The following is a 14,191-nucleotide window of genomic DNA, read 5'->3' as shown; positions in this document are numbered from 1 at the left end:
TTCCCTCTAGTTTCATGTGTCCCATATATAACACCTGCTCAAGAAATGGTTTACACACATGCATACAACCGTTCCCTCCACAATTCAGGAAGAAAGGGAATATTACACTAAAATCCTCATTTTAATTACACTTAAATATCCAAACTTCCTTTGTATCCTAATAAAACCCCATGTTTATCGAGTTTATATGTATGGGCCTGATCTATTAAAACTTGTGTCAGTGAACACAAGGCCAGCATATCAGACTTGAGGATCTTTTGTGCTGACAGGTGGCAGGTCGCATGCCTTGACCCTTTCTTTTACTACCAACACGTAGATGAACAGGTGTCGCGTCCTCCTACAAAGAGTCTATAGCATCATCGCATCTGTCATGCATAGCTTGCACGTCTATATCCCCCCCCCCCCAAATAAAATAACAATTAATTAGATGAACCGTGAAATAACCGATATGCCCTTTAGATGGTGCCAAGAAGCTTTAAAAGAGGGGAAAACAAATTACTTCCTTTGTGCCAATAAGAAGCAATAGGGACTGGGATCGATATTAAATGAAATATCTTCTGAATCATGCAACCATTCAACCAAATATTACTTTAGATCCAAGCATTTTTTTTTTTTTACTTTCTTCCATCAAGAGCAACGAGCAGCGTATTATTTCAGTCATTTTCACATATTGAAAGCATCTTTACAAGACCAGTTTAAAAGTATTGTGGTCCTTCCTTCTCCTGAAGGACAAATATTTTCACATGACATCCAAATATTGTGTATAAATAGAACACGTAGCGTAGTTTTCTACTAGAATGTAGACACCTCATAGAACCCGTCTTCTACTGTTTAATTTGTTCTTCTGTTAACAATACAGACAAACATGAATTAAGAGCCCGGACCGATATGACCTCTTGCCGTTCTAATTAACAAGTTCTGCGTTCTGACACCTGTGACCTAAAAGAGAAAGGAAAAATGGATAAGAATGATCACTTGCGGAAAACACAGAGTACGATAGAGAAGAGCATCATCATCTACTCATAAAACTGAAAGGTTGACAATGTTTGTAGTCCTGAATGAGAAATAATGTTTCACATTAGGTCGACCTTCAGGGAAAATTTTGCATGAGGACCACACAGTACTACCATACCACACACAAAACCAGCTCTCTTCTCGCACCATTCTTGTGGCCTCATTAATCTTTCGTTCTCACGGCGCAGCGCCACCGAGCAACACAGCGACCGGTATGTTCCTTTCCGGCCACATTTGCTATCTCTCTCTCTCTCTCTATACACACACATATCACACACACATATATACAGCGTCATCTAGACTTTATGTTGTAATTATCTGTCTAGGTTTGGGATTCGGCCGCGGCTTTTTTATGTTTTTCTTTTCTTTTCTTTTCTTTTCTTTTTTGGCTTTGGCGAGAATTGTAGGTACCATTCCTTCCTTCTTTCTTTCTTGAAATAGACTCTTAACTTTCCTTAACTTTACCGTCTAAGCTTTCTCTCCATCCTCTGAACAGAACTAGAGCCGTTGGTTAAGTTCGGACTCGACAGATTAACCCTTTTAAATTCAAAAAAATATAAGGTTAGACTTTTTCTTTAAACTATATAATAATAAATCGGACTTAAAAAGCTCAAAAATAAAATTATTAACCCTTTTAAATCTTTTTATATATATTTTTAAATTTAATATAAAAATAAACACTTCAAAAGAAAATATTATATTTAATAACTGATGAGGCTTTATAAAAAAAAGATTAAATTATATTGATATTGATAATAATAAAAACTATTAAGATTTAGCTGATGATATAAGTTTAATTATTATTGGTGTTGATTTTGTGATGTTGTTACTTTTTATTAAACTTAAATTTATTGTTATATGTATTGTCTTAAATTTATTATGCTATATTTAATGTTATTTGTAATAATTTTTTTTTAAATTTTAAATATATTTTTTAAAATTTTAAATTAAAAAAATATATATAGGAATAGCAGCTTTGAGAGTAGGTTGTGTTGGCCAAAATTAAGCTCTAAAGTAAAATCGAGTTTTATAAAATCAGTCCATTTATGCTCTAACCTTTAATAGACAACTCTAGATGTAACATGATGGTAAGTCTTAAGAAACAGAAGTCCGCAAAAAAAGAAAAGAAAAAACATGAACTGTGAAAGTGTATTTCAGGGAACCACAAGAGATGCAACAGAAGAGAAGCTTTGCCTTTTTTTTTTTTTGAATAGATAAGGCAGGTCAAAGCCTGAAGTAGAGTCAAACAGTTAAGAAAAGCTAGAAGGGAAATAACCCAAAACAAACTAAACAAACCGTAGCTTATCCACAAGAACTAGGTCACTGCATTCAGCAGGGAAAAGCTTTGCCGTTTCTTTATGTCCGTTTTGCATGGAGCCATTTTCCGCTTACATTTTTCTTAAAAAAAATAGTTATAAATATCAATTGAGTCAGATACTAAAGTAAGTCTCGGTTTTCGGTTACAATCTGAGAAATTCTAAAATTTATAATTGTTTAAATTGATATTTTAATTTTTAACTTAATTTTCAACAAATATTGTTAGCAGTTAATTATCATTAATTGATTCATTGTTTTAAGAACTAACTTTCATTTTTTGTCTCATCGTATTCGATCCTTAATTGCTTGACTAGTTTTTGCTTGGTATACATTCGCTAGCTCGTAGGCAATTTTAAATTATTCTAGTTCTTCCTCGTCATGAGTATTCGATGGTTGAATTTTGGCATTTTGGACTCTAACGTTGGGTGGGAAGAGAGTTAGAAATGAACAACGGAATTCAGTTGTTTGGTTGGGAGTCGGAACTCTGATGGCAGCAACAGAAGGCTGCCTCCATGGGATACTTGTTTCCTGGGAGAGGAGAGTATGAAATGACCAAACTATCCTGAAGCTTTTTCATAAACTCGAATATGCATCTATAAAATGACTAAACTACCCTGGAATTAATTTTTCACCAATTCCAATGGGTATCTCTGCTCCATTTGATGAAGCTAGCGCTAAGTGATGATGCCAACTTTGGGCAGAGAGATAGATGGCGGAGATTGGGGAGGTGTGCAAGTGCTTGTGATGAGTAAGGCACGGAGAGAGGAGTACGTGGCACTTATTCTTGAAATACCTCATATTCCCTCTGTCCTAGAAGCTCATGATAGATCTGTCTCTGAATGGGCTTGTCGTTTCTTTTTCAAACTCACTCATCTTAGCTTTGGCTTTAGCTTTACGATAGTTCTGTCTCTCAATGAAAGAAAGCCAAGTAAGCCCAATTTATTGGCTGATAATATCACTTTCAAGTTTAACTCTTACTTTTTCCCTTCCTCATAATGATAAAAGGTTCAATCACACTGCCAATAAAGAAACAATCAATCAATTAAAATAAAGAAGCGTCCCATGTTGTGTTTGGATTGAACCGCTACAAATGAATCCTCATAAGTTTCTTTAATTCTCCTTCCGCATCTGCAATATCGGGAAGGTAGAAGAGGATTACATGGGGACAACACTCAACAACTGTAAAATTGAAGCGATTAGATTCAAATTATTCAAAAAAAAAAAATTAAAAGACATGGAATTTAGTTTTGCGCAGCTTCTAACAGTAGCCATAACTCTCACATACTACTGCTGCGGAAAATAGTTTCACACTTGCGTTCTGCACCAGTTAAAAAACTGGTGTAGAGCATTAGACTTTCATATGGGTTCTTAGCAGGCGTAGAAAACTCTATTACACTTACACAGGCTAAATTAACTACAGCATTGGATTTTCTACATTGGTTCTCAAACTAACTATTGTAGAAAATTCTACTACACCAGTTAAATTTACGGGCATAAATTTTCATTAAACTAGTGTAGAAAGTGCCTCCTCTGCTATGGACACATGGTACATATCCCCATTATAAAAGACATGTAAGTAATCTATCAAAAAGAGAAAAAGAAAAGAAATGCAAAGAGTAATTAATATAGTTTTCCAGAAAGCTTGATTTACTTTTCATCTAAGCTTGAAGAAGTTTGGGATGATACGACTTATGTTTCTTTTATCAGATGTTTTTTTTTTTTAGTGATTCGATGTTCCGTAATATAAAATGTTATAAGAAAAATAATTATTCATTAATGAAGCTTATTCTAATTATCCCTCATTATTTCACTCCTTAAATAAATATATATATATATATATATTTATTATCTTTTCCTCCTTATAAAATGAAAGGTATTTGTAAAAATTTATAAAAAAATTAAGATTATTCAAAATGTATTTAATTGATTTCATTTGTATTTGCAATTTTACACAAAAATATTTTATAAAATGAGACGGAGGAAGTATCATTTATCGTGGATATATATTAATCATCCTCCTCACTTTCATCTTTCTCTTCATTTTCAGAGCTGCCGTACTGATCCAAAGGATTTGGTAACATCTTCAAGATTCCATTGTCAGAAGCTTATTAGAGGTAAGTCAGCCTTCAGATTCAGAAACTAATACGTCTCTCTCTCTTCCTGTTTCCCATTGTGAAATCAGAAATTTTCTTGCATTATCGTTATCACTGGAGCGTCCAACATTCATGTTCTTAGATCATGAATTTGTATCCTTGTTTGACTTATCATTCTCTCTTGGGACGAGAAATACTTGAGGATGAAGTAATTGTCCTCTACAAATGGGTTAAAACCAAAAGACAGTTGATATATTTGATGCACAATCAAAAATATGAGTTTTTGAGGATTGCCATCATCGTCTATATGCATACACATTAATATATTAAGTTCTATCATTTCTCTAACTTCTAAAACAGAAGCCTGAAAACATAACTCCCTGAAGTCCGAAACGTCTTCATTGATAAACTTAAATGCTCAGTAACTCTCTATAACCTTCCCAACCTATTAAAAGTATGTAACAGCTAAAACGATCCCTCCTCAGCATTTAAGTCTTTGTTCTTTAAGACTCTGTGTAAATAATCGTTCCATTTCACTTGTAAGATATCAAATAGAGAATAAATAGAGAGCTTTTGTTTAGAGTGTGGTTTCTATATCATTTTATTATCAGAACTAGTTCCCAGAGGTCCAGAGAGTGAGAGAGTGAGGTGAGAATGAGGGATTACGTTGGAGGAGAGAGACACTCAATGGAGGAGTCCTTGGCATGTTCGAACCTTGCAATCCAGACGTTCTTTCCAGAAACTAACTTCACTATTATGCTCAGGAGGTTTAAACCTTCGAATAAGAGGTTTCTTGTCAATGAAACATATTTAACACGCCCTCATCTACCATTGCTGGAGATCTAGGGGCCATCACCATCCACTTGCGCACTTGCTGGAGGTTAAAGACATTGACGCCATCTGCCATGTCACTAGATTTGCCTAGTCAGCAACAGGTCATCCACTCAGAATTTGCCATGTATCCATTGTGCCATGTCATCCTGCCCAGTTAGCTATATTTTTTAAATTACAGTTTGACCCCTAAACTTTTTAAAATTTCACTTTGACCCCTTCATTTTATAGAAATTCCATTTTCATCCTAGAACTTCTCATAAATTACACTTTGACCCCTTAAATTTACAAGAATTTCATTTTAGCCCCTGTACTTCCTTAAATTCTTGTTTTCCCCTATATTTCTTAAAATTCTCATTTTACCCCCATTCCTTTTTGAAATTCCCATTTCACCCTTATATCCTCTTAAAATCTTCATGTTGCTCCTAAACCTTTCTAGTCTTCCCATTTTGCCCTTAAATTCACTAATTTACACTTATTTTTTTCTTAGAAATTCCTTATTTTAGCCTTGACACAGGACAAAATGTCTCCAAGATGCAAGAATGTGCACAAAGTTGAGATGCATGAGATGAGACGTTGAATACAAGAACTAGAGGCTACCATTAAACTGCATTGAGCTTTATTGGAAGCTCATGGAGGAAACCTGACAAGGGATTCTTGTAGCAGCAGTTCATCATCTATTGGACACCATCAAGATCAATGAAAAACTCTTCACAACAGTGATATTAAGGTGGAAATCTTGATTTTGAGGGAAAACTCCATCCCGATGACTTTGTCGATTGGCTACAAACAGTGGAACGCAAATTCTAGTTCAAAGAGGTGCCTAACAAGCATAAAGTTAAGATCATGGCTATCAAACTCAAGAAGTATGCATCCATCTGGTGGGAAAACTTGAAGAAAAAGTATGAGAGAGGAGGAAAAACCAAGATCTAGACTTGGGAAAAATGAAGTGTGAACTGACTAGGAAGCTTTTTCCTGCACATTATTACTAGGATAACTTCATCCAGCTACAGAATTTACTCTAATAAGTGAAATTTGTAGAGGAGTATACTTAAGAGTTCAAAAAGCTTATGATGAAATCCAACATTTAGGAGAAGTAGGAGTAGACCATAGCACGCTATCTAGGAGGGTTAAACACTATTATTAGTTATCAGGTGCAATTGCAACAATATTGGGCTTTAGACGAAGTGATTTGACTAGCAATTCGTATTGAGAAGCAAACACCAAGGAGGGCTTTATACCAGCTATCTTCATGGACTTAGGATTTTTCTAGTTCTTTTAGAGCTTAACCCCGACATCCTACCACTGCTAGCAAGCCTCTGCTAAAGGCTAGAGAATTTGGATCTAAGATAATACAATGCTTCAAATGCCAGGGAATTAGACACATTGCTTCATAGTGTCACAACTGCAAAGTCATCACTAACATAAAAGGAGACCCATATGATGCATATAAGATCGTGGAAGAGGAAGAATCCTCATTTAACACCCAAAAGCTAGCGTATGATGAAGAGTTTGTACCTACTGACCATGAGGAGATGTTGGTGGTCTGGCATAGCTTGCTCATGGTCTAAGTAAAGGAAGAGCCTTGGCTCTACCATAATATCTTCCAAACCTATTGCACTACTCAAATGAAGGTATGCGATGTCATTATTGACAATGGAAGTTATGAGGATGTAGTGTCTAACTATATGGTGGAAAACCTAAAACTGCCTACCCGAAACCATTCCTATCCTTACAAGGTCCAATGGTTTAACAAAGTTAGCGAGGTAAAGGTTTCTAAATGCTGCTTGGTTAGTTTTTTCCATTGGTAACAAATTCTAGGATGAAGTATGGTGCGATGTTGTGCTAATGGATGCCTGTCATCTGCTATAGGAAGACCTTAGCAGTATGACTGACATGTGTTTCATTATGGCCGTACAAATACCAACTCTTTCAATAAGGATGGATTTACCACCTAAGGAGTATAGAAAAAGTAAGTAAGAGTCTAAGCCATTGGCCTGGTATTCCTAGTGACTAGAGAGTAGTTCAAGGTGATAAAAATAGAAGTCCCAACTTTGAGCCTGATCGTGGTGCTTGAAACATATGTTGCAATTTCCACCATTTTAGTAAATGTTCAACAACTGTTAGTTGAGTTTTTGAATGTGATACCATATGACATTCTATTAAGATTGCCACTGATACAAGACATACAACATGCCATTGATTTCATGACAGGTATCGTCATTCCTAACAAGCCTACCTATAGAATGAGTCCCTAGGAGCATGCAGAGGTTTACAAGCAAGTTAAAGAGCTGTTGAAGAAAGGATTTTTTTGTGAAAGCATCAATCTGTGTGTCGTACCTGTATTGCTTGTGCTCAAGAAGGATGGAAGTTGGAGAATGTGCATTAATTGTTAAGTAGTCAACAGGATCATTATTAAGTATTGGTTTTTGATATCCTATCTTGATGACATGCTAGACTAGTTACATATAGCTATTGTCTTCTCCAAAATTGACCTTCAAAGTATATAACATTAGATTCAAATCGAACCTGGAGATGAGTGGAAGACTGCCTTCAAAACTAGATATAGGCTATATGAGTAAATAGTCATGCCATTTAGGCTAACTAATGCCCCTAGCACTTTTATACATCTAATCAATCAAGTATTGTGCCCTTTCACTGACAAGTTTATAGTTGTTTACTTTAACGATATTCTAATCTATAGTAAATCTCGAAAGGAGCACTTTGGGCATTTACGACAAGTTTTGTAAGCTTTACAAGAGGATAAACTCTATGGCAACTTGAAGGAGTGCAACTTCATAACTAATCAGGTTGTATTTTTGGGTTATATTATTACTGCTTAGGGTGTTCATGTTGATCCTAACAAGATTAAAGCTATAATTAGCCAACACTAATTTTTAGCTCCATCACCTCACCATTAACTGATTGCCTTAAGGGAGATAGATTTCATTGGACAGAGCATGCTTAGAAGAGTTTTGAAAAGCTAAAGAAATGATTGACTGAAGCTCTTGTCTTAGCCCTTCTAAGCTTTGACCAAATTTTTGAGGTCAGTTGTGATGCCTTTAATGTAGGAATTGGTGTTGTGCTTAGCCAAGAAGGACATCCGATCACCATTTTCAGTGAGAAGCTCAATGATGTCAAGCTTAGGTATTCTACTTATGATAAAGAAATTGCAACATTGGAGCAACTGTCTCCTATGTAAAGAGTTTATACTCTTTTTAATCATGAAGCCCTTAAGTATTTGAACTCTTAGTAAAGGATTAGTTGTGAACATGCTCGTTAGAGTGAAATTTTGTAGTCTTATCTATTCCTTATTAAGCATGAGATAGGAACATCAAATGCTATAGCTGATGCTCTTAGCTGTTGACATGTGTTGCTATCAACAATTTAAGCCAAAGTTGTTGGGTTTGAATTTGTCAAGGAGCTATACCAATATGACCTTGCCTTTCGAGGAGCATGAGAAGTGACTAAAGAACAACCTTTCCACCAGTATTAAAGGCATAAGGGGTTTTTATTCTATAAAAAGATCCTATGTATTCCCCAATATTCATTATGGGAAGTAATAATTTGGGAAGCACATGATGATGGATTAGTCGAACATTTTGGATGGGATAAAATAGTTGACATAGTAAAGGAGAAGTTATAGGCGAGAAATAATGGCGTGAGATAACAGTTATGGTGAAACTAATGTTAATTGACATAGGAATTGTAAAATTGAGATGTGATAAGGTAGGTGAGATAAAATAAGATTAGATGATACAATTAAAAAAAGAGAAAAAGATGAGATAATAGAAGATATGGTATATAAGGTATGATAAAATTCACCAAATTAGAAAAATATATCAACTATGTTTTGTATCAGATTGATTCTTTGCTCTTTCTTTTTTTTTTATTTTTTTCATATAAACTTTTCATTTCAAATCTCTCTTTTTTTTCAAAATTTTTTTTGCACCTTCTTTTTTTTTTGCACAATTTTTTCCTTTTTTCATAACAATTCTAGTTTTTTTCCTTTGGTGCACATTGCCTTTTATTTCAATCTAAATCTATAAGGGAAAAAGATCCAAAAATCAATAACAAATCAAAAGAGTTTTTTTTTATAAGAGAATAGAAGGAAAAAAATATAAATAGATGAATAGATGGAAAAAAAAATGGATGAATGATATAAGGAAGAAAAGATGAATGAATGAGAAAGATGAAAATGAAAAATAATGAAGAACATGATGAAAAGGAATCATATATGGAAGGAATGATGAACACATAAGAAGGATGAATATGGTAAATAATGAATACCACAATGAAAATGAGTGATATATGGAAGGAAAGAGGAATGAATGAGAAAGATAAAAATGGTAAATAATAAAGAACACAAAGGAAAATCACAATGGAAGGACACAACCTGAAAAAGCAACCAAGGCTCTGAATACCAAATGATACGAGGCAATTGAATGATAGCTCACAATAATTCAAAATTCCATAATGCGTCATCTCATGAAGAACAACACTAATTGAAATAGCATTACAATTAAATAATTCAATTCATAAATTCAATTATTCTTCTTAAAAATACAAAAGACTAAACCGTTTAAATAGACTTCTAAAATCCTTAATAACACAATCCTAGTTAATCTACAATTTCAAATGGATAAATCATATCCTCAATGGATATATTGTATCCTTATTTAAATTTAAAACAAAATAAACTAATTACCAAAATTTAAATATGAAAATAAAATAAGATAAACTAATTTCCTAAATTTTAAAAAAATAACATTAACTAAACCAATTAGACTTATGGGCCTAAGTATCTTGGGTTTGGCCTAATATAATAAGAGTCTTTTTTGGATCTTCTAGAACTTCATTTATCTTTAGGACTCCTTGATCATGTGGACATCCCTAATTAATGAATTTAAGGCTTTTTTCATCCTCTTAACTTTGGATCTAATCATTGATCCTCTAATGCCTTGCAACGGATCAAAGGTACTAAATGTTAGATTCTAACTCATCTCTTGATTCACCAAGTCTCAAGGTATCTTTAATGAAAGTCCAAGACAATCTACATAAGCCTTTTCAAGATCCTCTTTAATGGCCATAAAACCTTTCTTTCCACTCTTGGTTTTCATTGAGTAAATCACCTCCTAAGTAATTATGATATTATCACTAATTTTACTACCTTAGTGAAATTGCTTTGAGCACTACTGACAATAAAATCCATATACTCTCTCAAATGGTTGGTAATAAGTTTCAAAATGATTTTATAACTGACATTATAAAGAGAGATTTGATGAAAATATATTGGGAAAATCACATCCAATGACCTTTTGAGAAAATTATTCATAGGGAAAGGTCAACAACAAGTCACTATTTAAAAAAAAAACAAGTCTCTATTACCATCTTAACAACAAACAATTTCATATTGATCCTTATCTACAAATAATTTTTTTAGGAGGTCTTTAGATGTAATTTTTCCTGTAATTGTTCAGGTTTTCAAGATCATCAATCTTAGGGATAAGAGTTAGGAACTTCCCACTAATGTCTCCAACAGAGCCTAGATTGTTGAGTACATCCCTTACCAGAGCATTTATACTGCAAGATTCATCAATTTGTAATAAGATTTATCGATTTCAGTGTCTGTTTCTTTCATCTGCTACACTTATGAACATCTTCAGGCCGAGTTCACTTCATTTTCTCATCAATTATAAATTGGGCGTCTTTCATGCCAAGCCCATCTCCCTTTTCAACTCATAATCTAGGGCCCCAATTCTTTTGGAATGGATCATGAAATTAAGTTCAATACTCTAGGCCACTTGAGTTGTATCATGCTGCGCAATGTATTGGCTGGCAAGTGTTCAAGTCTGACAACTCAGATTTACACCCTATATATTGTATGGGTTTTGAATTAATATTATTTAAATAATAAATTCAGCCTTGACAAAGTGGCAGCTGTTAGATTAGCTTCATTTTTATATACTTTATATTTTAAAATAAAAATATAACAAAAATAAATAATATTAAATCTAATTTGTTCAGTGTGGACGGTTGAATTTTATTGCTAAAGAAAAGACATACAATCACTATTGCTTCAACCTTGAAGCACGTGACTCACAAGAATAATTTTAAAACTTCTATAGCAAATAAAAGGGAAAAATGTTTGATAAAAAAATTAATAACACACCATCACTCAAACGAAAAAAAAAAATAGTGGTTAAAGAACTTCAAGATAAATTATTGGCAATTACGGACAAATATCCTAGTATGGCCTATATCTCTTAACAATGACAAACATGAATCCAGAGCTCGAAGTGATATCTCTTGTTCGAATTTTTAACAGGAGTTCCTATGAGCTAGACAGAGGAAGGAAAATGGATAAGGATCTGTTGGGGAAAAACACACAGGTGGGGAACCAAGAGGATCATCTACGTATAACATGGCAAGTGTTTGCTCAAGAAGTGAAAGAGGTTTGTTGTGTAGCAGGGCCCATGGTGGTTGTGAATTCTTCTACCTTCTTTTTGCAAACTATTGCTCTAATGATGGTGGGTCACTTGGGTAAACTTGCTCAATCTAGTACTGGTGTTGCCATCTCTCTCTGTGCTGTCACTGGTTTCAGTGTCATGGTAAGTCAGTTGATGTTTTACAAGCATTTGCGGGGTTTGTACTTTTGTTCAATAACTAATAATTGCATTTTTTGGATTCCATATTTTGTACTTTCTTAACAGTTTGGAATGGCTTCTGCACTTGAAACGCTGTGTGGCCAAGCTTATGGAGCTAAGCAATATAAGAAGCTTGGTGTTCAAATTCAAACTGGCATATTTTGTCTTTATTTATGCTGTCTTCCTGTATGTTTGTTATGGCTCAACTTGGAAAAATTATTGAATTTTCTTGGTCAAGACCCTTTGATTGCACATGAAGCAGGAAAATTTACAGTTTGTTTGATTCCAGCACTTTTCGGTTATGCATCACTTCAAGCCTTGGTTCGATACTATCTTATGCAAAGTTTAGTCACTCCTCTTGTACTCTCTTCTTCATTTACCATATGCTTCCACATAGCTTTATGTTGGGCATTAGTTTTTAAATCTGGTATGGGTCGTTTTGGAGGAGCACTTGCCATTGGTACTTCATATTGGTTGAATGTGATCTTACTTGGGTCATATATGAAATTCTCTAACTCTTGTGAAAAGACTCGAGTTCTGATTTCCAAGGAGCTTTTCCAAGGCATTAAAGAGTTCTTTCGCTTTGCTATTCCTTCCGCTATAATGGCTTGGTATCATTCTTCTCCACATAATAATATAACTTCCTATACATTTTATATTATAATTGATGAAAATTGGTATATTTATATTGATAATGATGATTGAATATTTCAGTCTCCAATGGTGGTCTTACGAGCTTACGACAGTGCTTGCTGGTCTTTTTCGACCAAACCCAGAGCTTGAAACTTCAATCTTAGCCGTATGGTATGCCTTTTCTATTCTAAATGTTTCAACCACTACAGCAATATGCTACAATAACTAATTCTTCGTACAAATTTGAATCTTATGATCAGTGTATCAATGAACATTACAATCTATTCAATACCAGAATCCATTGGTTCAGCAGCAAGGTTTTTATCACATAACATCCATCCATACATTATACATGTTTCCATTTATTTCTATCTACAATAATATAGAATTGAGTTTGTTCATGACTTGTCAACTAATCAATTCTTTCTCATTGGTGACTCTTGTGGTTGGTATTACTAAGCACAAGAGTTTCAAATGCCTTAGGAGCTGGAAAACCACAAGAGGCACGTGTGTCAGCCTTATGTTCTAGGCTTCTAGCAACTTGTGAGGCTCTTATAGTAAGCTCGATTGTCTTTGCTAGCCAGAATGTTTTAGGTCGTGTTTTTAGCAACGAGCCAGATGTAATAGCCTATGTCACAGATATAGCTCCTCTGTTAGTTATGTCTGTTTTTTTAGACTCCTTGCAAGGTACCATTACAGGTAAAATATACTCTTGTGTGCTTGTATTCCAACTCTTAGTTTTAGTGCATTATGAAATCTAATTCTTGTCCAAAATAGGGATTGCTAGGGGAAGTGGGTGGCAGCATATTGGGGCATATGTGAACTTTGGAGCTTATTATGTTGTTGGAATTCCACTTGCTGCAATTTTGGGTTTCTGGGCATGCATGAGAGGAAAAGGACTTTGGCTTGGAATAACTACTGGTACATTTTGTCAAGTGGTCGTGCTATTGCTCATAATAAGTTGTACTGATTGGGTAAAGGAGGTTTGTCCTTCACTTTTAAGAATACCATTTCTATATATTCATCTTGAGATTTAATTTGTTTCATGTCCTTTTTGCTTTTTAGCAATCAAGATTCTTTAGTAAGTTTTGAATATATTTATGTAGTGCTTAGTTGAAATGTTTCTCATTGTGAAAGACTATGAATTTGCAGGCAAAACAGGCTAGGGAGAGGACATTGCAGAGAACTTTGGCAGAAGAAGAAGAAAATATTTTGATTTGAGCAACTAAAATGTACTAATTAATTGTTGCGCCAATTACCATCTTTTAGATGAGGAATTAAGTATGTGTATTTTACTGTTTTATTAACCCAATTTAGCCCTTTTAAAATTGGCCCATTTGCATTATTGTAATGTTGTTTGATAAATTAAATAATGGGTTTTGTGTTTTGCATGAAATTAATTTAGGCCTAAATACGTTTGTTGACAATGATTTTGATTTTGATTGATGACTATGTTGTGTGACTTGTATGTAGGCTATATTATTTTAAGCAAGGTTTTAAAAGCTGTATCGATTATGTGATAACCCATCAAATAAAGAGAGAGAAAAAATAGATAAATTAAATTATAATAAAGTAGAAAACAAAAATAAAAAAATAGATAATCTTAGAATTTTGTTGGAGTTATTTGAATACTTATATCTATCCTATATTCAATAG

At 34.0% G+C, this 14,191-nt stretch overlaps 1 protein-coding gene across 3 annotated transcripts; it reads left to right on the top strand.

Annotated features, from left to right (window-relative positions):
• The first annotated feature begins 759 nt into the window (after window positions 1-759).
• LOC129312093 (protein DETOXIFICATION 14-like) lies at window positions 760-13,926 on the top strand. 3 transcript variants are annotated; one of them, XM_054954671.1, is made up of 9 exons: window positions 760-1,226; window positions 4,379-4,445; window positions 11,584-11,866; window positions 11,969-12,513; window positions 12,617-12,706; window positions 12,796-12,852; window positions 12,996-13,234; window positions 13,313-13,509; window positions 13,688-13,926. In XM_054954671.1, the coding sequence occupies exons 3-9, from the start codon at window positions 11,615-11,617 to the stop codon at window positions 13,754-13,756; spliced, it is 1,449 nt and encodes a 482-aa protein (XP_054810646.1). In that variant the 5' UTR covers window positions 760-1,226; window positions 4,379-4,445; window positions 11,584-11,614; the 3' UTR covers window positions 13,757-13,926. The 3 variants fall into 3 exon arrangements, with proteins under 3 accessions (XP_054810646.1, XP_054810647.1, XP_054810644.1); XM_054954669.1 differs by having other exon boundaries at window positions 765-1,226; window positions 13,313-13,518; XM_054954672.1 differs by lacking the exon at window positions 12,796-12,852 and having other exon boundaries at window positions 764-1,226; window positions 13,313-13,518.
• The last annotated feature ends 265 nt before the right edge of the window (window positions 13,927-14,191 follow it).

This window comes from Prosopis cineraria, unplaced genomic scaffold, assembly GCF_029017545.1.
Source record: "Prosopis cineraria cultivar Desert tree isolate PC_DT_omini unplaced genomic scaffold, ASM2901754v1 PC5, whole genome shotgun sequence".
NCBI classification, from domain to species: Eukaryota; Viridiplantae; Streptophyta; class Magnoliopsida; order Fabales; family Fabaceae; genus Prosopis; species Prosopis cineraria.
Note: the sequence above shows the minus strand (reverse complement) of the source record. Positions and strands in the feature narration are given on the sequence as shown.

Bases quoted from the DNA above. Each gene is read 5' to 3' on its own strand.
- LOC129312093 (XM_054954669.1), top strand. From the start codon at position 11,615: ATGGATAAGGATCTGTTGGGGAAAAACACACAGGTGGGGAACCAAGAG. The intron at 12,514-12,616 runs GTATCATTCTTC...TGAATATTTCAG, and splicing joins CCTTCCGCTATAATGGCTTG to TCTCCAATGGTGGTCTTACG. The intron at 12,707-12,795 runs GTATGCCTTTTC...TCTTATGATCAG, and splicing joins ACTTCAATCTTAGCCGTATG to TGTATCAATGAACATTACAA.